General features: G+C 38.5%; 1 protein-coding gene across 5 annotated transcripts in view; it reads right to left on the bottom strand.

Moving 5' to 3' along the window:
• The window catches only part of TPK1 (thiamin pyrophosphokinase 1), a 311,693-nt gene that overhangs the window by 235,851 nt on the left and 49,414 nt on the right, over window positions 1–26,428 (bottom strand). For 4 of the 5 annotated variants that reach the window (XR_004748195.1, XM_035317536.1, XM_035317537.1 and 1 more), the window contains exon 2: window positions 18,259–18,333. The exons of the other annotated variant lie outside the window; for it this stretch is intronic. Coding sequence is in view for 3 of the 4 variants with exons in the window: in XM_035317536.1 (XP_035173427.1) it covers window positions 18,259–18,333 (75 nt within the window). In the remaining variant the exon portion in view is untranslated. The remainder of the gene's footprint in view (window positions 1–18,258; window positions 18,334–26,428) is intronic. 5 annotated transcript variants of the gene reach the window in all.

Raw genomic sequence — 26,428 nt, 5'->3', positions numbered from 1 at the left:
GGGGAAGTCTGAAATATCCAGATATTAACTATTAATGAAGCAGGATGAGAAGAAATCTGTGGTGGTCATTCCCCCCAGGCCCTGTGCAACAAAGAGCTGTATCATCAGAAACCAGGCCAAGCTCTCTACTGAGGGCAAGCTGGGGTGTCAGAAAATGGATGCTTTGGCACGCTCCTGTGTGCTGTATAGAAGACAAGCAGAAAGACACTGAGCTCAGAAGTATCAAGGGGAATAAAGGTTCAAATAGGCCTACAGACTAACTGACCTTAAATATTTCCGCACAGTAATCAGAGGGACAAGACAGAAGACTACTCAAGAGGGTGATTTGGGTCAGGACTTAAGTGTAGGCACTTCAGCTCAACTTTTGGAGGTGCTTGTGCCTCTCCCTTCCCTGCAGGACCGCTGCCTAGCTCATGCAGGTGACTCAAATCAAATGGTGGGGAAAAGTGAAGTTTTCAAGAACTGCTACATCAGTGCTTCTGTAGCAGCAATGTGCTTCCCAATTACCATTGTCACAAATGATCTTATGGCACCATGTAAGGGACAGCTCAGTAACCCCACATCACATTAATTAGAATAGGAAGTTGGGAAAGACAAAGGGAAACGTTTGTGTTTAGTCTAGCTTCTCTGTTACAAGGCAGGATCAGCAAGCAATAAACTTTTTATTTTGAAAACAGAATAAGGCTATTTTCATCCAATTTCTTTTCACACACAGCAGAGTCGTTTTATCCTACAATTTCTATAACCCTATTCCCCATGCTTGTTTTCTTTTCTATACAAAAGGCACTTTCACCTCATACTGTAAGTTGGCTACACATGAAAAAGCTACTTAGCGTACTACTCCCACAATTCCCCCTGAGAAAGGACAAGAAGGATGACATAAATGCAGCATTAGAACCAGCAAAATAAAAACGATTTAAAGGATCACAGCATCCCCGTAAGTCAGTTCAACTTACCAACCAGTGAACCAAAAAAGCTCTTGCTTACAGACACTCCCCTATCAAAGAGCAAAGGTTTGTCTTCCTCACACAAGGGATGATACTAACATCGGATTATTCCTTCCATCCAAGGACATCCTGTCCCTACTCTCTCAAATATCCACCCTCTTGCAAAGGGCAACCTCTACCATTTTCAGTGTACCTGCAACTGAACTGCATTTATTAACCCAGCTGTCCCAAAGATAGTCTTACAGTTTCTCCCTTTCCCCAGAATGCGTCACCAGTTCCTAGCACAGCACTAGCCTGTTACCTGAGGAAAGAGGCTAGCCCTAACCCTCTTCATGAGGCAATTGATCCTACTGCACACTCAACTCCTATTGACATCCTGTGTCAAGAACTTGGGCTGGTGATCAGCAGTCAGTTGAAGCCAGACTTCCCATGCTTACTTCCCTAAATAAAAATGAAGAGAGAAGTTCTAGCACTGCCTCTGTCCTCCTTCATTCAAGCGAGCTGATGTTTTCCTATTATTTACATACTTGATCCAGCTGTCCTTTCATTACTACTTTTGCACTATGTTCTGCAAATTATGTTAGGTGCTTGTTTATTCAAAACACCCACCAGCTCTCTTAGCCTCCCTTTGTAACGAGCTGCCAGCTTGCCTCTCTGTTCAGCTGATTCCCATTATCTTGAACTCCCCATCATCTGAATATATTTAGTCTCACCCAAGTAGTTTTGATTATCAAGATTCTACTACAGTCTAATTAGTGCCATTTTTATTACTAATTTGTCACTCAGACATTTCCAGTCACATTAAAAATTCCTGCCAGCTTCTCTGAAATTGCTATGTGCTTGCAGTCTTTTTCTTTTTACACAAGATCAACTAAGCATTTTTATTTTGCTGGGTTGTTGGGAGACTTTTAAAGAAACACTTAGGAAAATTGTCTCAAGTAGCATGTGACTTTTGAGAGCCACGATGAAGATCCAGCCCAAGGAACTGAGATGGAGTATTTCCTCTCTTAGACATTGGTCTAAAACCACCTGAGGAAGACATAAAGACTTGGCACCTTTATATCCTTGTCACTTTGCGTCTGAAGGTATGGAAGTAGTTTTGCTCCAGGTGAACCAAAGTCAAAGCCTGGCCACAGCAGTCCAGCTCAGCATCTCCGAAAAGCAGCTTAGTGAGTCAGCACAAATGACAGATGCTCATGCACAGCTTACCTTTCTCTGGCAGCTCTGACAGCTTCTAACAGCACCAACCCTGTGGTTGGCTCTGCCATGTCAGTTTGAGGAGCTGCCAAAACAAGCAGAAGGGCTGAGGCTGGAATTGGTTGAAAGCCTGTCAAATTCTACCTGAAACTCAGTCCCATGCATCTGAAGTCAATACAGACATCAGGTCAGAGTACTGGGTGCGTGTATATATATCATGTCTTGCCTTTGAATTGAACAGAAGATGGAGTTCACACTCATAGAGTCTGAGAAGGAACACGTTCCTCAGGTTGACCAAGCTCAGCTAGTATCACCACACCTGCCCTCACCAAGCTCTGAATTTAACAGATAACATCGACCACAAAATCTGAAATCAAAGGAGAAGCCTTGCAGATCAAAGCACTAACAGCAATATATATATATATAAATATATATATATATATAAATATTTATTTATAATTGGTAATTCTTCTCTTCTTAAAACAAAATCTGGACTTCAGAATGCAACATACAGCTTTTAAAAAGGGTTAATAAACAATGGCCATATGCACCTCATAGACATCAGCAGTATGTTTTATAACTGTTAATTACATAGATAGCTGCTATTATAAATACTGCTAAAGCAATCCATTAACCAGATGGCTTTCAGCAAATCAGAATTTATTACTCTTTTAGGAGCTCCTTATAAAAACGTTACTTTCAGATAAAGAATGGGAAGCAACTGAAGTAGTTGTCCATATCTGCTTTTCACTACAGCATGGGGGGGGAAAGTGTCTTATTAATTTAGTACAGACAGCTCATCCTATTGGAGACTTCTCCCTTCTTTTCATGGGGAATGGCAACCCTCACTCAGACTTCCACTGCTCTGCACTGTGATGAGATTGACTAGCATGGGCAGGAAAGGTATTTGAGGATAACACTTCTTCTTTCTGAAACTTTGACCGAAGTCAATGAAACAAATTCTTTTGACAGCAGTAGGATTAGGATTTCTGTCTTAAGTGTCTGTGACTGCCCATGAAAATAAAAAACATCTGAATAAGTGTCTTGGTACTACACGTGAATTTATTACTTACTGCCTTGTGAATCTACTGAAAAACATTAAGATTCTGAGTGAGACAAATGTAATTTATTTGCAGCCCAAGACATCAATATTTACTTACATTTCTAAAGATTTAACATTGCAGAGTTTGACAAGGTAAGTGTGTCAGCCTGCACTTTCAGCAGATACACTCTGTGTAGGAGTGTAGGAGAGAGTTAACTTTCAAATGTGTCAATAAAATCTACTTCACAAGTCTTATGGCCTAAATAATATCAGTGGGCAATGAACTGGAATTCACACTCATTTAGAACTTTAATAGATTACATTCCAACTGCAACTTGGCAGATAAAAAAAGAGATTGAAAAATGGCTCCTTAAGTTCGGAATTCATTTTATTGCATTCCTTTTAAAGAATACTTGTTCAGGGGAAGTGTTACTTGTGAATATATTGCTGTTTGGGGTTTGTCTCTTTGAGTTTTTTTCATTAAAACCTATGAATCTATGAGCTTGTAGGTTTGTGTTTTATTCTTTCTCCAATGCAAACTAACATCCAGAAGGGTATGCCAGCTCATCACCCATTTTTAGTCCTACTTTAAGGAGATAGGCACTGAGACAAGTTTTAATGAAGTCGCAGAAAAGATAACCAATGTTTTAAATACTTGAGTGTTTTGCCAACAAGATCTCAAAGAAGATTTGTGTCGTTATTCTCTAAACATTAATAAATCACACACAAAAAGATGACAGCATTCAGTATGCATTGCCACATAGCCACATACACCCTTCACAGTTGAAAGCTTTGGCCTCCTGTCTTATCACATCTGAAGTCTAAAGGTAAGCTTTGGAGGTATAAACTATGCCAAGTGTTATTGCTTGAATGGTTCTCAACAATTGCCATGCACAAAAAAAAAAAGTTGCCTGTTATGGATACTCCCATCTTAGCATGACAGGATCTCTTCCCAACTTCCACTTGTTAACGAGGAGAAAAGGATCTAGGTATGTCTGTTAGATGAACATGTATTTTCACATGATTCTGGCAGCATTTTCCAAAGAACCAAAGGTGATTACATTTTTAAATGGAAAGTGGGAACACAACTCCTCCAGGCTCCTTTGGAAAAGCATTCCTTATGCTTATTTATGTTTGAGTACAGTACTACGTTTCCCTCTGAGCACCCAAACACGCAAAGCATTCTCCATGAAACCACAGTGCACCAATCTTCCCACTCAGCTTTTCTCTCAGCTGCTTCTATGTAAAGCAGAATGCCCTTTCTGAACAAAATAAAACTTTGCTACACCACTACCAATAAAATGAAAGTACATTCTGAAAAAAAAAAAAAACAGTTGTTTTAAGGCAAGGAAATGAATAATTACTTCTCAGTTCTAATTGATGAACCTAAGGACTTTTTTTTTTCCTTTAAATTTTAGCACTATTTTTCAAATATTGAGTGAACTGGTAGAAATCTGGGAAACAGTTTAACATTTGTGTCATCACAGTATTGGTTGCTCAGAAGACGTATGCTTGAAACTTGGCTGCGGTGCCAGATGCTCCTTTCTACTGTTTCCCTCAGCATCTGGAATCATTTAGCACTTCAGAAAGATCACAGACACAGGATGTACTTGCAGTGTGATTCTAAACAGGCTTCTGATTCTGGAAGTGTTTCCCAAACAGAAAATGCAGTATAATGTGAGAATGAGAAAGACCTCTACATCTTGAAAAATCTTTTAAGTGTACCTTTTGTAGAAGCATGTGGTCCCACTCACCCACATTTGGACAGAGAGGAAATGTTTTTCCATAGACATCAGAGAAGGACTCCGTGCCTTGATGCGAATCTGTCTGTGTCCAAGTTCATATCCTAGGTTTTCTAGACTCCCCTGGGAAAGGCCAATAGCTCTCACGTAATCCTAAGAAAAAAGACATCACTATAGCTCCCAAGAGAGCAGAGATTGAAATGACTTCTGACCTCTCCACATGTAGGAGAGCCAACAGGGGAAATGCACTTGTTTCCCAAACCAAAGCTAAAAAATCTCCAGCCTGTATAAGCGTGCTTTCATATCTAATCACAGAATTACTTGCTACCCTTCTCTGTAATTCAAAAGACACACTTACGTATCTTCCCTCCCACCTAAACGTCTGCAGTGGTCTTGCAGTCTCAGTATAAAAAAAAAGGAATGTCCGCTTAAGTTTCTCTTTTACAGGCCCAACAACTGTGCCTATGAATGAAGAAAAACACATCATATTAAGCTCGAGATGATACTGCTTCAAACTACCACACTAATTTACAGAAATAGCAACACTGTTCATTTATAATACAATGCTAGGTAAAGTATCACAAATGAACTAGGAATAAGAGGAAGATTAGCAGGCTCGAAAATACCTTCAATTCATTCCAGACAAAATCTTTTATAGTTTCTCTTTAGTGCTGCATTCAGTTTGCAAGGCAATGTTTGTGCCATTCTTCTGGAGCCCGGAATGAACTGGATCCTTCTTTACTATAGTCAAACACGACGCATAAAATGTAAATCAAATTTGTTGCCCCAGAGTGCCTTCAAGATCATTTCCCCAACTTTTATGGCTAGTGAGATGGGTTATCAACTACAGAATACTGCACTGCCATGATAAAGAAGTGCCCTAGACAATGTGATGCTACAGCTTCAGCAGGGGCAAAGTTTCTATGTGCAGTTATTCATGTTATTTTAAGCAGTCCCCGAAGGGCTCACTAGGACAGCACACTTGTAAAAAATAAATAAATAAATTGTTAAGACTTGCAGCAAACTTCAACAGATTTTGCACACCTCTAAATTTAATATCTAAATGAGAACAGCAGCAGCATACACTTGCAATATAAGAGAAACGTCTTGCAGCAAAGATTTACAACACTAATAACACTAGAGCTCACCTATTGTCTTGCACATTTTGAAGAAGGACACTGCATATGTATATTCAAATTGCCAGAGATGAACAGTGGGTCACAAACAAAACTTAAAATGTTGAACTGCATCAGCCAAATTGATAGGGGATTTATTATTTCGACCCTTTCTTACACATTTTTGCATAGTCAGTTCTGCTGCCAAAGCATTTCTAGAAGGTGAATACAAAGGATATCAAGCACTATAATCACTGAATGAAATATGCCTGATGCATTAATGCTCACTCAAATCTATAGATCTAAAGAAAAAGCAATAAAATTTAATGCTTGATTTGGAAGTAAGTTTAAAAACTAACCCGATCCTAAATTCACTGAGGAAAGCAAACTTCACAAATCACTGCCAAAAGCATTAGCATTTTCCCTCCCGGAGAAAAGGTCAACTTCAGATGCCTTGTTATTATGTATCAGGGTTTTTCAAAGTTCTAATGAGAGTGTTGCTCTATGACAAAGATGCATAGGCCTACAAAAAATAAGATGGCCAGCCAAGGCAAGTTCAAAATCATAGCTTTGCATTCTCTAGTCTTAACCTTATTGTCCTTCCTTTGTGGCTAAACAGAAAGGTGGATAATAGGAAAGAGTTGAGGTAGAAGACAGATGAGACCAAATAACACAGATTAAACACAGATTAACTATAGATACAACCTGGCACAAATTCACCTGACTTGTGATTTTGCAGTAAACTGGCCAAGGAAACCAACTTTGAAGAGAAAATAACCTCACGTCTGACCTGCTCTGCAAAGAGACAACTTAGAGCTTAAGGTTGGATAAACTATGTTTTGGAGGTGTTCCTTCTCTTTCCATTGACTGAAGAGAGAAAGACTAGAACTGACCTCAGAAACCAAGAAACTTCAGCTAAATGTCCCAAGTTAAGTGACATCTCACTGGGGTACCCTACAGTGAAATACTTCTTAAAAAGAACAGAAAGTACAACTTTAAACCTTGTCAGTGTTACTTTTAGTGGACATTTACTGTGCTTCACCCATTCTCCTATGCTTTCTCTTCTCTTTCAGGAAGCAGAGAGAAAGACAGACTTACAAAAAATGGAACATAACGGCTTACTACCAAGCAGTTGCTAATATCACAGTTATTTATATTACAGCAACACCAAGGACAAAGTATAGAAAAACTGGAAGAATCAGTCCACTTCCATACTATGTTGATATTCCCAGGAATCAAAGTTGGTTGTAACCCCTCTTTGTCTGACCTGATCATGGATTCTACAGTGATGCGGTGTGCTGTGTGTTAGGTGCATTTTTCTCTGTCCATGTATTTGCTCATGTATTTGTCCCACTGTAACTTTTGAAACAGTTATACAACTTTAAAACACAAGCCAAGGAGCATAAGAGGAATCATAGAATCATAGAATATTCCGAGTTGGAAGGGACCCATAAGGATCAAGTCCAACTCCTTGCACCGCGCAGGTCTGCCCAAAAGTTTAGACCATGTGACAGTGCACAGTCCAAACGTTTCTTAAATTCATACAGGCTTGGTGCAGTGACTACTTCACTGGGGAGCCTGTTCCAGTGGGCAATAAGAAATAAATTTTAATTATGAAAAGCAGGCAAGAAGGTAGAGTGAACCAAAACAAATGGCTCTAGAAGATATTTAGAAGTTTCTATAGGCCTACAGTTCTCTCAGAAGAGGCAGAAGTTCCTGCAGATGGTTTAAAGCCTATTTTGTAATTTAGATACACCTTTTGATGTCAGGTAACAGCCTTGCATGCATTTGCCAACAGGATTACAGAGCTCAGCTAAACAGAGCTGGCATATGATCTATGTCACTCTCGGGTCAGAGCACTTGGTAATGACTAAACACTGTGACTTCTTGACAACTATTTACCAATACTAATCACTTTCTCCAGAAATCTCATTAAAAAAACACATTCCTTATCCCTAATTACTTCACATCATTTTAGAAATGAAAATGATCTGAGTCTGAATAACCACAGAGGCTTCCTAAAATGTCATATCTATCACAGAGTTTGCTATTTTCCACATGTTATGAAACAAGCAACAATTCTATTATTCAGCCTTACTATCATCTGGAAGGAACATGGGAAAGATTTCCTTAACTGAAGCAAAAACGGCTATGAAAATTGGAGAGAGATTATTTCAATACTTCTACAACGTAGGCCTTCCTAGTAAGCTATTTTTCTGGCTTCTAACTTTTTTAAACTTGCAGATTTTACGCTTTGAGAGACTAAACTGTACTGCAGCTTTGTCCTGCTGTTTGCTTGCAGTCGTGCCAAATAATGTAGTGTAGAGGCATTCTGACCTTCTCCAGTTCTTTATCTTCAAAAATATGTGGGCCTTTTCAAAGATTTGCAAAGTCAAATCAGATCCTCCTTCTCCATTCCTCTTTGAATTAAACACATTTCTAGAGGGATGTCTAGAGGGATGTTCCAGACTTTACCATCTAGTCTAACCCAACTATCTATTATTCGTATTTTCTTATGCCTCACAAACACAAAGCAAACTAACAGTATGGACTACTGGAAGCTAGGAACTAATGCAAAGTGCACATGACACTACAAAGTTGAAAGACAAGTGCACGTTCAGATGTTAGCAAAAAGCCTAGACTGCTAGGAACAGAAATCCCATGGAGTCAGAGCCTGGGCTCTGAACACCATCAATAGGGGGTTGAAGTTTGGAAGAGCTGGAGTTTTTGAAAAGAAATTTCAGGTGGATAATATTCATACTCTACAGCCCTGAATTACTTCAGTGCTAGTTCAGCTTACATTCAACCAACATCCGTTTTCATGATGTTAATACCTTATCTAGCACATCTGAGTTTATGTTCAAATTGATTTCAGCAAACACAGGAGCAGGCTATCTCTAAAGCAAGATTTTTGTGAAGGGCTCACCCTCCAGAAAGATTTTTGTGAAGGTGTGAACCAAATTAACTCAAAGTAACTGAAGGAATATTGATATCAAGAGCCGTTACATCATGCTCCAAGTTATAAAACTTCCAACAATGGAAGATGACAATAAAACGCTTCAAAAAATTATGGGTTGTGCCTGCTATTTCTGAGGCCAGTGGAATTTTCCAGAATGAGAAATCTATGGAATTCTTTCCACTCCAGTGTGATTCACTGTCAATGAAACTAAGTCAGACTACTGTATGTCACCATCACACTTCAGTGTATTTGATACGGAATTGTGAACTTGGGAGAGGAAAGCTGCTAATTGCCACAATACCAGTCCCATTTTTACATTTTTAAATTTTTGTCTGCTATTAATACATGAAACTGAATCAAAGTCAAATAGTGCTTCATGCATTTCCATAAACAAATCTTTGGTGCAATCAGAAAGAACCAAGACTGAAAAAAATAACTAATACTCTAATGTTCTAATAATAAGGAGAAGGCAAGCAACTGAGCATCCATGCTTTATACCAAATAGTAGCTGCCTTTGACACAAGACCAACATTTTAGAACTTAGCTTGCCACGCAACTTAGCATATATTATCTAAACAATTGCATATTACAAAAAAAACCCTCACTATGCTGTTTTCGAAGTGTAGATGAACGTACTATTTTTAGTATCACATTATCACATCTATGTACTGCTATAATCTAACAAAACAGCCTACCTGTACAAAAGAGTAGAGACAATGAGTAGAGCTGAAAAGCTATTTTCTGACTTGCACAATTTTAAAGTTCAATTTAATATCTGATACTGTGTGTGAGCACAAAACGGCACGTAAACCATTTAGATAAGAAAAAGAGCAATCCAACATGCATCTTCTCCAACTACTGATGTCCCTTCAGGCACTGCAGGCAGTGAAGGATGCATATTCCATCAGCCCCATATCCAATAAGTATGATCATAGTCTCCACTTAGTACTGAAGAGCTAACCTGATCACTGTCTGACTTGCTTGTTCTTATTATCATGGTAATAAAGTAATCAAAACTCTTGAAATTAAAAGGCTGAAAACATAACTATATTTAGATAAAGTAAAATGAGGAGATGCACTTAAAAAGAAATCATCATTTAAATAAAACCACTGGGACAAAGCTAATGGTGAGGTGGTACAGGGTTAGTTTGTCTGAGGGAGGCTTTTTTTAAAAAACAAAAACAAACAAATAACTTTTGTCTGCCCTGAAGCAACCCTGGAATAAGAGAAGAAAGACAGACTATAAAACAACAGTTTGATCCAAAGGCCATTGTAAACAGCAAGAAGTCTGACATCAGCAACCCTTGAAAAACTTCAAACTTTTACAAGATCTTACATCTTCCGCCTAGTAGTGGATTCACACTAAGCTCTAGCTATGAAAATAACACTTTTGCCCTGCAGTGACTCCCAGAGAACACATCTTTTTAAACACTTTTCAGCGCGTAGCTTGAGGCAGTGAAAAAACAAGTGTTTCTTTTACGGGGTTAGGAACCTTCTCTTTTCGGTCACGCATCTTACTTATGCTAACCTCTTGCATTTGCCCCTGGTCCCTGCATTCATTGCTAGGACCATTCCTCTTGTTGAATCACTAACAAAGTGAGCTATTAATGGTCTTCTTTTCTATTACCTTATGTCTCCCTTTTTGCTTGGGGTGCTCTAAAGCATCCTCCTGACATTATTTTCCAAAGCTCCTTCTTTCAGCTGTCCTCTGGGAAACATCATGGTAACAGGATATATAGTATGATGCTATCAAAGGCTTTTATGTAAGGGAACTTTTGACAATAGAAGTCCCCTAATGGGATTTGCATCCCAGCTCAATAGAAAAAAAGCACTGTAATAACCTCCAATTTTTTTTCTCCTCTGCTGTAATCATCTGTTATGCTTTTCACTAGTACTTCAAAGCAATTCTCTATTGTTCTGTTACTCTGAACTTATGCTCAGCAGGGTTTAGCTTTTCAAAGCATCACAGAGGGGGATCTTAATTACTCTTTTTTTAATTTTCAAAAAAAATCTCAAATTCATTAAACAAACAAAAATTCCTTTTAGATCTCAAAATTTCCTCTTGGTGGATTTGCAGAGAATTAAAATCAACAAAAAATACAGTCTTACGTTGTCTCAAATTGTAGCTGAAGACCTCATTCTATCAGAGCTGCTACTACTACGTTGAGGGAACTTGAATTGTGCAAAAGGGTGGGAAGATCCAGCTCTCACCTTTGCCAAGAAGTATCTAGAAGTTTGCAGAAATCAATAATAGCTACTTTTCAAAACACCCATACACTTGGACTACCTCTTGAGAGATCTGATTCTGCGCTGGAAAGGCACTAACAATATACATGTCACAAATGAGAGAAGTGTACCATATCTCTGGGCTTTTAAGCTGAGTTTTGTGAAGAGAACTGTAAACCCTTAGCTCATCACTGAAAACTGGTAAAGGTCAAGGTTATGCACTGAGTAATGGGCAAAACTTGGTTTAGTGAAACTGTGCCCAAAATCTCAGCTAGTGCAAAACTCCTGCAGGTCCTAAGAATGATATTATTTAGTTTCCAAGCTTAAAGCATTGTGCTAGCCAACCTAATAAAGGCCAGATTTTCTTGTTCCTATAGTATAACCTAGCTCCCCTACCCTCAAGAACACTTGAAATAACTGCCTTCAGATTGCTGCAGTCGAAGAACGTTAGTTCACTGCATGCAGTGCAGCATCAGGTACGCCACCGTAAGAAAATGTTGTTTAAACCTACCTCAGTCAGTGCGGAACAGCACATTTAAGTTACCAGATACAAACTAGAAATTACATTGGTCTTCTGATTCAAATTCAGAAAAATGAACTTCATTGTTGACTCCTGGCTCATATTACTCTGGGGAAAATAGAGTAGTTTAGCTGAGGCCAACAGTAAGAGTTACTGCTCCTCTCGATGCCTGCTGGAAACTGCAATAAAGCATACAAGTCCATGCGACATCCCAATCACCATTTTTATGAACATTCTCCTATTTATTAATAGAGGCTGCTCTAAATTCACTGAAGCTTTATGCCAGCTGCCAATTCTGGGCCTAGTACAAATTTGAGATATATTACAAGTTCAACAAGAAATGAAAATAAAAGGTGAGAAAAAAAGTTCAGCATATGCCAACAAGGCAAGTTCATTGCTGACAGGTAAGAGGGCAAGGACCAATAATTCCAGATGTTTAGTTCAACCACTAAAGACAATGGAGGAAAAGGTATTAATCATGGAGAAGAAAAAATGGCACCACGGAAAATAAGGTTATTTCCCTCCTGTTGTTAAACTTCAGGACCCTGTTCTTTGCTCTGAGACATTCAAGCTGTTCCAACTGATCTGTTACCTTTCGCTTGGTGCATTTGCCTTGCTTTCCATTTGTATTTACATTTATATATGCAGCTTTTGGACCTCAACAGAAGACACTCAAAATATCAGTCACCAATTACATTGAAGACAAAAGCACATGCAACATAAAATGCATGGAAGCATGCAACATTTAAAGACAGATGACTGAAATTCATTATACAAATTAACACCTTTCTTTACTTGATTACTCAGGAAGTGTTTTGTAATTTGCAGCCACCTCCAGGTGCTAACAATTCATTCATTAGCAGCATTTTCACCAAACAGTAGGCTGAATTTGACAGGAAAGTTTCCTCACAGTCAAGATACTATTTAAAATCCAGTATCTTTTACAACAATCGAAGTTGCTAGAGATGGAAGTTTGAAAAAACAAAAACACCCACCTTGATTTATGGGTAGTACTCACAATAGATTTAGCATAAGAAAATATTATTTACATGAAGACGGTCTAAAACAAGTTCACATTTGAGTATATTGCACTGCTGCTGTAGAAGTCTGCTTTCTGCTATCTCAATATACAGACCCCCCAAATATACAGAGCTGAAATCTCTAGTGTGAGCAAGAAGCTTTTTATCTTGCTGGACTTCCTCCACATTCATGCATTAAGCCTACAGAGAAATAGCTGGCAGGGCAGCAGAGTAAAGAGACATAGCTAGACTCCAAATTCCTTAAGGAATGGTCCATGAAAGAGACTATTTAGGGAAGAAGTCATAATTGACAGACGTTTTTGCAGCCCAGTCTCATAGATTTTAAAAAAGAAAGGACTGATACAATTATGTCTCCTTACTGTCGGCTTATCCAACTTTACATATCCCACAAGTCAGTATTCAGTTAGCCCACTCCAAAAGGATGTTGGTAGTTTATGCTAGTACATCAGTCAGGGTCATTTTGTAATATGAATGCTTGGTATTCTGTTTGATTTAAAGCTTTCCTGGACAACCTTTATTTGCAGAATACTTTTGAGAAAGGTACAGTGACTAATGTGTCACAACCATTTCAGAGACTGAAAAATGCCCATGGACATGTTTCCTTACCATAAGGTATAAATGTAATAGCCTTCCTCTTCAGCTAAGCAGGACTGGATTAGCCAATATTTTAATTCTGCAGCTGTATTTATCTGTAAGCAGTTGGATACAAGAATACTCTGCTAGAGGTTAAATGGAACCTATGGAAAAATCTATTGTAATATGTCTTTCTCCAGTAGCATATCTGAAGATGTTATTTTACAACACCCTGACATTTCCAGAAATACAGCATGGATGGGAACTTCATCAGATTGCTGTAGAACAGTCATATTACATCAATTCTTAAAATAATTTTATTTTTCAGAGCATAACTTCTTGCTCTTTATAGCTGTCTGTCAATATTTCAAGAACAAAAAGTATGCTACAATGTACAGCCACTTAGCATGCTACCATCAAGCAAGGACATACAGACAATTCTGGATCATTTGAGTACTATAGCTTTTAAGGGAAATGTTTTCAGAAACAAGAAACAATTTTCAGATCCTGATGATCATGAGACAATTTTACCCAGGTGATTTCTTAGCATTGCAATAATTTTGTCCCTTTCCTAATGCTTTACTATGGAGACATTAAAAAACAAACAAAAACAGAAACAAAAAAACAGAAGCACTTGCAATCCCTAGACATTGCTGAAATTATAGCATAAATCACACAATATCCTGAGTTGGAAGGGACCCACAAGGATCATCCAGTCCAACTCTTGGGTCCCCAAAGGACCACACAAAAAAATCAGATCCTAGTCTGAGAGCGCTGTCCAAACGCTTCTTGATCTCCAGCAGGCTCGGTGCTGTGACCACTGCCATGGGGAGCCTGTCCCAGTGCCTGAACACCCTCTGGGTGCAGAACCTTTCCCTAACCCCCAGCCTGACCCTCCCCTGTCCCAGCTCCATGCCGTCCCCTCGGGTCCTGTCGCTGTCCCCAGAGAGCAGAGCTCAGCGCCTGCCCCTCCGCTCCCCTCGTGAGGGAGCTGCAGGCCGCCATGAGGCCTCCCCTCGGCCTGCTCTGCTCTGGGCTGAACAAGCCAAGGGACCACAGCTGCTCCTGATACGTCTTGCCCTCTAGGCTCTTCACCATCTTCATAGCTCTCCTTTGGACACTCTCTAATAGTTTTATGCCCTTTTTATGCTGTGGTGCCCCAAACCGCACATAGTACTGGAGGTGAGGCCGCACCAGCACAGAACAGAAAGGGGCAATCCCTTCCCTCGACCGGTGAGCAACGCTGTGCTGATGCACCCCAGGACATGTTTAGTCCTTTTGGCTGCCAGAGCATGCTGTTGAGTCATATTCAACTTGCTATCGACCGGAATCCCCAGGCCCCTTTCTGCCAGGCTGCTCTCCCACCTCTCATCCTTGAGTCTGTATGTATAACCAGGGATGCCCCTTCCAAATGCGGAATCTGGCACTTGCACCTTCATTGACCTACCAATAAATAATAAGTATGTAATTGATTTTTTATTAAAGATTTTAAAGAACAGATTCAAAAATCTCAGGAATTTTCATTTACTCTTCATAAAGCTTTTTTTTTTTTTTCAGCCACTAAAACATGGGCTTCCTTATTTTTCAAACTTATTACAGAGATAGTTTCAGACATTTAACTCACAGTAATTTATCTAAAGATACATTTACATTTGAAAGCGCTTACAAAGTAGTACTACAGACTAATGTATTTTCAGTTTTTTTCCCTGACCATTTCTGGGGAGAAACAGGAATCAAACCAGGAGTTACAAACATCATTGAAATACTAACAGAAATGTATGATACGTGATAAGGTTAAGGTAAGGCCCCACTGAACCAGGTATTCCTTATAGGAACCTCCTAGACACAAAAAAATGTGCAGCTTTGAGAAAAGCAGTGCCCAGTCTCTTCCACATATTTTCCACAACTAGGATAAGGACTCTGAAGAAAGCTGTACCACTTCCACTGGTAAAAATAGCTACAGTAACAGATATATTCAGAGAACTTTTGATGGATTTGAGTGACATTCTCAGCCTTGTGCTTACTCATAGTCTATTCTCAATTCTCTGTATCCACCTCACCTTCCCATATTCAGTGTCTTCATATTAGCTTCACTTGTCATGAGTCTGTTTTCCTTCACCTGCACCCCTTTAGCCACCTATTCTCTTCAATTTCTTTTTCCACTTGTTTTGTCCCTCCCTAGTACACCCAACATTTCATCGAACCACCAGCATTTTCTGTCATTTTACTCTATATTCTGATTTTGAATAATACCCTTCAACATTTCATCCTTTAGGACACCACTATCTAAATCTAGGTATTGCTGACTGTACCAAACACAAAGATAACAACTAGTCTGGTTAACAGTATTAATGAATATAATAAAAGAAAATCATGGCAATCTTCAGCTTATGGTACCTCACTACTGTCTCTTTGCATGCTTGTATGGTAACTGTTGTAAAAGCTGCTAAATGTCCCCTGTAAGCAAGGAATTCAGATTTCAGTGTCCTTCCCAAAGCACAGGGAAGGAAGTTCACACAGACTTGCACTGATCGAAACAGTTATTTTCAAAGTATGTCAGTAAAAATAGATTTCATACAAGTCTGTAATAAACCAAAGGCTAATTAGCTGCAACCATTTTTTCTTGAGGTCAAGAGAAGTTACACCTGGGATGATTTTAGCCTAGAATAGCCACACTTAACAATGTGATTTTTTTTTTATTATTATTTTTTTAAAACTCAGGACATATCACATCACACCTTCATTTTTACTTGATGCTGAAGTGACAGGTCTAATGAGACAAGTTATTTTGATAGGAGGACACAAGCTACTTGAAAATAACACTTCTGTCTCAGCATTCTATACTCAGTATAACACCCAAGACTGCAGTAACTTTAAGAAGTTGGTCAATTTTTTTTTTTTTCCCCCTTACATTTTTCTCCCCCTTTTTTCATGATTTGTATAGCTGGCAATATTTTGTGGATCAACAGCCCTACTGTTTCCTTCTCATTACTCACATACACTAGAATTTTTATGATGTCAAGGAAGTACAGCTGGTGATCAGGCACTGTTTCTGAGGATGTTTCATTCTTTCAAAAATTCTTCCAGTTCACGTACCAAAACCCCAGGGTCTCCTAGTCATGAAACAGACTCTCTGCAGAGACTCCTTCAGGGCCAGGGTCCAGGAGGCACAAGATTGCTGATGCCTACAGCAGCCTATGAGGACTGTCAATCAGGTGTTACCAGAATCTTGTCCTGGATTCACAGCTAAGGTTTACTGAAGCTGGGATGTTTTGAAAAAAACACCATCTTCCTCTCATTTTGCTTAGACGGAAAATATCCACCTATTTCTGAAGGTAACCTACCAGCACAAGTCCTATCAGCTTAAATAGGACTTCTGCTCCTAACTTTCACAGGCACTTTAAAAAAACTCTCTGCAGCACCAGTAATTACTTTCACTGCAGTTATGCTCAGAGGACAGAAACCCATTGTGGTAGTCTCAAGCAAGACATTCTGTAGTCTACTCAGTTTTATTCAGCTGCTCATCCCAGTCCTTCACTGAAGCACTACAGCTAAGGACCCATTAGTGTTACAGTAAGAAGCACTCCGTGCCCCAAGAGTTACTCTGCAGAGATTTGATTGCAAGAAGAAGACTTAAAATTCCAAAGGACAGAAAAAAAGTCTGGTTTGACATAACAGAGCATAAAAGCAACATACCTATTATACTACAGTACGCTACATGCTGCCATTCTGTAACTGGTTTCGTTTGCTGTTTTCCAACCTCAACCCTCAGAACAGTGGAAAGCAGGGGTGAAATAAGAAGACAAATACCCTCCTTCTTTTCAATATTTAATGCGGAACATGTACTTTCAGTGTATCTTTTTAAATGAAAAAATACTTAAAATCACATCTAGAAAATATAGCAAATAGAACTGACAGTCCTTCCACTGAGCACTTCTGTCTGACGCTGCAAGCTAAACAGAGCTCATCTGAGATGCAATACTCATTCAGATGCTTTGAATCATCCCATGCAAGTTTCCATTCTTTTTTATCTCCTAGATAAAAAAAGATCTAGATCTGGATAGGCAACTACTTGAGGTTAGCTAGAATTAGGTGATATGAATACATCCTTCCTACTTCGTCTCTTACTCCAGTTCCTTTTTAACTGTGCAGCTACCCCCTACTAGACCCCATGCCTATGGTGAAATGAAATAGCTCTATCTGCCCCAGTTAGTTACAAGGAATCTCTCTGCAAGGTTACCAGGCTGGTAACAAGTTAGAGACATTTCCCGTGGTTTGTCACAAAGCTTCTGAAGGACTACATTTCTGCACTGGAGGAATTACCAGATTACCAGCTCCAAGCTTTTAAAGATTTATACATCTCCAAAAACGTCAGTAAATTTGCAGCTATCGTACCAGAGCTGATTAGCACTGTGCATATTAAACAAAAGGGTAGTGAAATTGGATTTGCATATTTCTGACATACACACAAATTCCCACCACTTTCACAACATAATACCTACACGGTTCATTTTATTTTGATTAAAATTAACACATTTCACTGATGACCTTTAAAGGAATGATTGCTCCCAGACTTTTAAATGCACCATTGATCTACTACACTTTGTCAGCAAAACAATGATCACTTCTAAGATGCTTCTGAAAAGCTAAAGAATCTTTCACAGATCAGTTCATAAAGTTCCCACTGACGTAAGCAATGCAGAGAAGTAGAATTTGCATAATCAGTTCACTTGCTGCATTCTGCAACAAGGGACATATACTGCTGATTCTCACCCTCACCAGAAGGTTGCTCTAGTTGGAGGAAATTGCCACATAGCAATTCAACAGCCTTGAAGTTCATTAGCCAGGTAGCAGCCAAGTAAATAAGCAAATGAAGATATATGTAAGTTATTATTACCTTTGCTCCACAGACAATGAAAATGACCTTTGTTGAAAGGCTGGTTCAGAATCAGAAGGCAAAACTTCAGGTTTCCTGTAAGATAAATGTTGACTCTTATTAGCAAGAATATTGATTTTTTTTTGCTCCTTTTTTTTTTTTTTTTCTTTTGCCACATTTAATTTTAGTCCAGCTACCTCAGAGCAACTCCACTCATTTCCTTGCTTCTCAGGTTTCATCGTTTTCAGATACAGAAGCAGCCAGAACTTAATTAGACACCTTTTACTTGGTAAGGCTTTGCTAAAAGAACTTTTCATTTATAAGAGACAGTTATCTGCTGAAGGCCACCTTCAACAGGACCCCTCATCTATATAGCTCTCTCATTTAATCTCCTGTTTGTTGGTGCCAGCTGAATGCAGCATTTACTGATATTAGCTTTGCCATGGCCTCTGTTAACAGGGGAGGCAGTGGCTATCTCAGAATGAACTTGTCTCTAATCTAGGTTCAACAGTCCACTATCCCAGGGGATGCAGAACTCTTACTGACATCAATGGCTTCTGTCCCTACATTATCCTATCATCTCAAAGCTTCAGTCACAGTACAGCCACTGCAGTAGTTGCTTTACAAATGCGGAACAAAAAGTCATATCCAAGGAGCTCAAAATCAAAGTTAGTCAAAGCAAATGTGTTCTTTAGCCTGTGTTATCAAGGTGATGCCACAGACTCACTGGATTTCACTGGATCTCACTGGATTTCCCAGCAACCTGAACTGCTCCACTAGTCTGACTGGGCTCCTAAAGCACCCTGTCCTAGCAATATGTCCACTGTGAGGGATGAAAATAAATCTACAAATGTAAAAGCCTTAATATAAAATGATTTAAGATACTATTTAAGATACTACACAATTTGGCTTCAAAGAGTAAATACATCCCGTCTTATTACAGTTGCTTGTGCTGGGATTTGCATTACTTCACTTCTTAATTATCTTGTCTATCATATAGGAGCATCAGTTTCCCCTGGAGCTTGATATCCTTAGGCAATCAGGTTAATGAAATATTATTTGGTCATATGAAACTACAGTAATTGGAAGAAGAAAGCCTCTATAACTGGAAAGCCTTCCAGGCTTTTGAGTGGATCCAATACAGCAGGAGGCAGAAAGGCTACAGGTGAATATGTGGCGGAAGCCATATGACATTGCTAGGGAAAATACAGGTGTTGAAACTCCTGAAGGTGCAGAAATGTTTTGGGGTGAGAGTGGACAATGGTTAAAAACCTTAAATGGCAGCCTGAATAGAGGATTAGGAGAACAGAACACCCCTACTCTGTATCTCGCCTTTCAATCATTTCGGGCTTTTCTGCTGACGTCCAGTCCTTATCTGTACATGCATGTATCTTATATGCCCCCGTTCCCTTATCTGTAAAACAGATAGTATTGTCCTCCAGTAGTGTAGAGATATGCTACCAAAGACCTAGATAATTTTGACTCCTGTAAAAAGTCTGCAAGTTTACCACAGATACCTTCTGCATGGTCCTTTTAAGTCCCTTCCCTCAAGTCATACACTTCCATCTTTGATGACAAGGTCCACACTTCTGTTTAATTCATGTACATATAGGGGAATTTACTTTGAAAAGAATGGAAGGGTCAGAGGACCAAGTAAACCAAGGAGAGTAAGAAAACCTTCTTCTTCGCTTAGTCTAAACAGTTTTGCAATGCCCTTGAAGAGAAAGGTAGAAAACAATACATTCAAACTAAGTGCCAATTTCCAGCTGCCTCACAAAATGGGACCTCAGCAGCAGATCTCCTAATGATGGTTAAGTGAGAAAGGCTGCCAACTCCTTATATTAAACATAATCATCTAGTGGTGCCCTCCACTGAAAAGAGCCAGCAAACATTGCAGGTTCTTACAGTGATATGATAATACAAATAGACATGGATGCTATAAACGTGTTCCTGCTGTGAATCACAGAAGGCATTTCTGTGTCTGTTTTAAACCCTTAAGCCATACCAGCATATGGAAATGCATAAGATTTTAGCTTTTGTTGCTCATTAGGAGGACTCTTGCTATACATTAAGATATGTTTTTGAAGTCAGAGCCCTAGATGTAGATGTCCACACTGAGACTTCAGAGGTTGATTTTCAGAGGCGACACTTCCAAGAGCCCAGTGAAGCCCGTAAGGGCTGCTTCTTATTATTTGCTCAGTGGTTGCAAAGAAGCAAAGAAGTAGATGCCTCCAGCGCACACAATTAGGAGTATTTTTTCTTTTTCAGCAAAGTCATGTGTTGCAGTGGGGGAGAAATATAAACTATTTTTTCTGGTGCTTTTAGAAAAGGAAACATTCCAGTCATTTCAAACCTCTGCAATTAACGCATGATAGAATGCTATGGCTAATGCTACCAAAATGAACCTAAATGTCAATATTTTAATGGTGCTCACTAAGTTAATATAAAGCTACATAAAGGGCTCAGTCCTTGGTAGATGTAAAACAGTAATAAATTTGGGCTGCAATAATTTACAACCATTGCCCTAGAAGCTATTAATAAGTTGGGACTTCTGATGGCAAAGACCACGTCAGTGGACAGAATATGCAGCATCCATCACTCTGAGAAAACCTGATGAGAGCTCACTTTGCCACTGCTCTCAGCACTCTAGTGGCTATTCATTTGAAAACAAATTTACTTCAAGGCCATTTATCTTTAAAGCCCTTAACAAATTAGAAAGCATCTATCTCCTGGACTGTCTGCCCGTCCATTTTTCACAAAGATAATTAGCACCCTGACCCAACCATTAGTAAAATTGTGCTCTGTTTGGACTAATGGGAAAGAGAATTCTGTAAGCAAGATTTCAGCAGCAAAAATATCTTGTCCCCAGATATGGATATTTACACTGAAGAAGCTTTTGCTGGCTTTTCTTTTTCTTCCATTTTTAGTATAAATTTCTTTCATTATGTACAGCTTTTGCCGACTGAGCAAATTCAGCCATCTGCAGCACAAGCAGAAAAGAATAAATTCCTCCATACAAAACCTCCAGTGTATTCTTGGTGTTTACAGCAACAGAGAGGATGAATGCAGCCAAGCCCCACAATGTAAGTCCTCTCATAGCATCTGACCTGTGGAACTGGCCAGACAGTAATGACAAATTTTTACAGGACAGAACAGAAGGATGACTGTAGGAAATTTCTACATGTATTCAGAGAACCAAATTTGTTCATCTCCATTCTTACCCACTTCTTGTCCTATTTACTGTTTGCAGCCTGACATGCGTAACTCCTAGATGTACATATTAACAGGTGCATTAACAACTACATCAACAGCCAGCTATACGCCAAAATTGTAGTTAAAAAAAAAATCAACTCATCCATATTTTTAGCAGACTTGGAAAACTCAGTCTTTTGAAAAAGCTGGAGCTTTTTAATCCCGCACAAACAGAGAACTACTTCCTTACTTTCCACAGTTGCAAATCAACCAACATTTCCTTTGTGTCCCATGGGGACAGTCATTGAACAATCCCTTCCATTCTGAAAACTGTTATTTCCCTTCTCTGCTTTCCAACTTCTCTTTAGCTACATTCTTTGACTAAGCTTTTCTCATGGTTGCTTAGAAAGGATTTTAATCAAAGGTGGCGTGAACTTCTCTGTCAGCCTATGTAATGCCTTTATACCCTGTTTTAACTCAGAATAATTCTAGGATGGCTTAGAGCACACATTTTCTGTTCTAAAAGCCTTCGTGCCTTCTCCCTGTCATATTATACTTATCTAGCTATTCTATAAATATTTATAATATCATTATGCATTTTTTATTGATTTCCCCTTGTCATATGCCAGTCTTCAAGCTCTATGTCTGCCACAAAGCATATTCAAAAGGCATATATATTTTTAAATACAATCTTTTGTCTGGGAAACAATAACACTATACAATGTGTATACATTATATATATGCCCCTTCTTTGTTTCCCTTCAGTGTTCAAATAATATCACTAGAAGCTATTCCGCATACGGTGAGGCTTCTGGCTATTGAATTTTCAGAGGGAAAAAGGCTTTCATTACTTCAAACAAAGGAGCCTCTGGGAAAGACCACTGCTGTACTCATTCTTTGTGAAATGATGTAAGCAGTACCACACCACAGGGGGATTTGCTGTGCTCAGATACTGTCACGCCTCAAGGTGCTAGCGAAGTACGACTCCCAAGTCAGAACTTCAGTCACAGAAGGGACCTTCTGCTGAGCAGTTTTAGTTGCATTTTACTGCTTGCCTGTAGAGGAGCCATTCCTTTCCTTTCCAATGATCTGTCAAGTGTCTTCCACTAAGAGAGGCAGGTTTAGCACAGAGGAAGAAAGAGAAAAGAGGCAGGTAGTATGGGGGATCAGGGATTTTACCCCTAGTAAAGTAGTTTGTGAGTTTAAAGTATAAAGTTAAAAGTTGAAAGACAGTTAAACATTTTCAGAAAACTTCTGCACTTGTAAAAATACATCTAGATATCCAAGATATTAATCAAAATCCTTGCAAAAGATACTGCAGAGATTTGGGTTACAGATATTTCTGATCACTTATGTGGGAGTCTGGATATACAGTCTACTGAGAGAAAAGCTCAGAATGATCCCTCTGAAAATTCCTTCCCGTATGGACAGTGTAAAGACACTCACATTGCTGCTCTCATGCCAGTCATTTTTCCAGGATCTTTTTTTTTTTTTAAAAAAAGCGAGTGATCTGGTTTCCAGTACCATCAATCAGTAAATTCCTGCCCCACAGATCCATTTTTTAAATCAATAGTCACTGCCTTCTTCAGTGTCAGCGCATGTGGGACGGGGACGGGACATGGAATTTTTTCACAATTCCAAAATATCGACACTGACAAAAGACAGCTGAGGCTGCTGTCCATATGGCAGTTAAAGTTTCTTGTGCTGTAGAAGAATTAACATTGAAATTGTGATTCTAAGAATACCAGAGAAGTTATATTTAGTGGGAGCATCTCATAACAAAACCTAAAAAAGCAGTTCCTGAAAACAGCAAACACAACAATTCTGCTCATGCAGAACTGCAGTGAAGATAGATAAGGGTATTGCTACAGATAAGCAAAGCACAATTACTGAAGTAACCTGCTATGTTGATTTTTTTTTCTTTTTTTTTCTTTTTTTTAAATTAGTACATTAAACTCTCCTATTCAATTGAAATGCAGTCCACCAAATAATCAGAAATGATCAGTTTTTCACTTAAAGATTTTCTTAACATACTGTGTTGACTGAAAGACTTGGCTTCTGTGTTGTGCTAAAGGTTATTAAGTCAAAGAAAGGTTGGAATGGGTACTTCTGCTATTGGTGAAACAGATTTCACGATCACAGGACAATTAATAAGTCAGCTTATAAAGTTACTCATTATGACATCAAGCAGAAACTAGCATACAATGGAATAAATTTCAGTAGGCAATTCTAGCAAACAAGGAAAAAAAAAGGTATTAATACTGATATTCCTTAAATTAGAAACGTAACTATTTAAAGACTATTATATTGAAGTAACCCACATTCTTCTTTTTATACAGAAAAAAATCACTGATTACAACCAAAGTATTCTGGTTTTACAGCTGTGAGAGAGAAAGGACCTTAGAATGGTATCTTCTGCTGTCTCCAACGGCAGAAACTGATGGTAGAACTGAATACACCAAAAGGAAAAGTATTCTAACTGCCCACTGCAACCTCAGAAATCTTGGTAAAACATCGTTCATTCTGTTGCGTTAGTCTTAGAGCCATGATTAGCTCTTTTTTTAACACTGAAAATGCTGAAAGTTAACAACATTTTTACTGTGGTCATAGTGGGCTACATAATCCAAGGACTGAAGCAGAGCTTCCACTAAATGAATGACAATGTGCTGCCTACTTTTTCTTTTTCTTTTTTTTCCCACCTTGCCTTTATGAAAAAGCAGAGGTGCTCAGCAGATACTCAGATGTTACCTAAATACAGAGAACTGGGAATTTTAGAAATAAAATAAAGGAGTTTGGGGAATCAGCAAGGAATATACATAATTGCTAAGGAAGCACCTTTCCCCAGAATTCCAAAACTGAAACTCTGGGAAGAACTACTTGCTAGTTACTACAAACATTCTTGTTAGTTTATTTAAAGGAACTCTTTCTTGCTTTCAGACTTTATTTTATTTTATTTAATTAATAGGAGCTACCACCCACTTCAGAGACATACTCAACTGGAACAACATCCCCATCAGAAATGAAATAAATGGCTATTAAAAAAAAAAAAAAGACAACAAAAAAAAAACACTGAGGAGCAAAATCACATGAGAATGAGTTCATTAGATGCTTGATGCTCCAAAGTCTTTTTTATAATATATATATATAATAAATATATATATATATATATTTAAGGCATTAAAAGAACAAAAAGCACCAACCCTCTAATTGCCTACCTGACATACAGGGCCAGTTCCTAATACGCAGTTTACTGGCTGATATGGGAATTAGTATCAAGAGTTCACTTCTGCCTCACAAGACAAGATTCTGATTTTATCAACTGAGTTTTGCTGGCAACTCAATGATTGTACACTATCTACATATACACTATACTAGCAAGTAGCATGGCATACTAAAATCAGTTCTACAGAGCAAAACTGGTGATGCTGAAAGTATAATATTCACACTACAAGTTTTGGGAATGAAAAGATGGAGGAAGACTACTTCAGGTTAGGTCTAGTCTGATCCTGTACAATAAATATGCATTAGCAGTAGGAGAGTAAGTTCTGAAGCCTGTTTTTAATTTCATCTACAGGGAGATTAGTTTATATATACCAAAACCACTCTGCAATGTAAAGCAAAGCCTAGTACACAGGCAGAATACTTGCTTCAATAGCATATTCTTGATCCAAAATAAAATGCTATGGTAAACATACCAATAGCCACATGGCTTTTGGATTACCAAGGCTTTTACATATATATATATATATATATATATATATATATATATATATATATATATATATATAATGCCTTTATAGTATGAAAATTACTAATGCCACAAGATCTGCTTAATTTTAATAAGCATTAGGTGTCTGTAACCTTATTTTCATCAGTATACTTACACTCAACTCTCACTTTTGATTGTTATACTTGACAGCCAACTAGACACTTCTATTTGTGGTTTAGCTGGGGGAAGAGGGAAGTTTATAGGAAGGTTTAACCCAAAAGTTCTTATTATCTGCATTACAAATTCCTTGAAAACCACAATGTCAACACCTAAGATAACACTTTTAATGTAACCTCTCAGAAGCATAAACTCACTTCTTACTGAACAAATAAAGCACGTTACACAAAAATGCTCCTCATTCTGCTGTTTTGTTGCTTGAACTAAGTTTCCTTCTCACCAGTGCTTCTCTTCACCAGGAAAACTACTGCTCACCTGTGACACTGGGGAATCAAAAAAAGATCATTTCAACCTTATGCATCCCAAATCAACACTCTGAAATGTAAATGCTTAACGTAAAAGAAGTCTCACAGCAAATCTTGCAGAACTGCTACATTTAGAATGGAAAAACTTCTTTAAAGTCAGTCAGTAAAATCCAGTCCCTTCCTCTGTGCTCCCGCTAACAAGGTAGTTGTCAGCTTTAACTTGGAGAAACAGATAAGCTTGGGCTATTGTATTAATTATAGATACTACCTACAAAACACCACGTAGCTGCATTATACCATGCTGAATCCCCAGCCTCCAAACAAGCAAACAATTTTCCTCGTAAGAGTGACAACACCAACAATAAACCAGAACAAATTATGCAAAAGGATCACAGACCTTACAAACACATTCTAAGACTTACTGAATGAATAAATCAAATATGCATACCCAGCTGTTTTTCGTGCAAATGCAGTGTTATCACTGTCAATGCACTCCATTTTTTTTTTTTTTTTAATGTAAATTATATCGATTTTTAAATATTTCGCAGCTCTTCATTCTCAGGGCAAATTTCAGGAAGAAGAGTAAGAAGAAAGGATTTGTGCAAACTGTCCTACTGAAAAGCTAAAACATTATAGTCTCCAGAGAGCCCTCTACAAGAATTTACATGGATGAATTCAAACCAACTAATTCTGCAGAATTAAGTCACAAACACAGCCATAACCATGGGATAAGCCACCTATACTATTGACCACTGCTGCTCCTAGAAGAGCACCACACTTTGGAATGAAAACTTGTCAATTAACTCTG

The sequence above is a fragment of the Oxyura jamaicensis genome, chromosome 2 (genome assembly GCF_011077185.1).
Source record: "Oxyura jamaicensis isolate SHBP4307 breed ruddy duck chromosome 2, BPBGC_Ojam_1.0, whole genome shotgun sequence".
Classification (NCBI taxonomy): Eukaryota; Metazoa; Chordata; class Aves; order Anseriformes; family Anatidae; genus Oxyura; species Oxyura jamaicensis.
The sequence above is the reverse complement of the archived record's forward strand: the minus strand, read 5'-3'. Positions and strand labels throughout refer to the sequence as shown.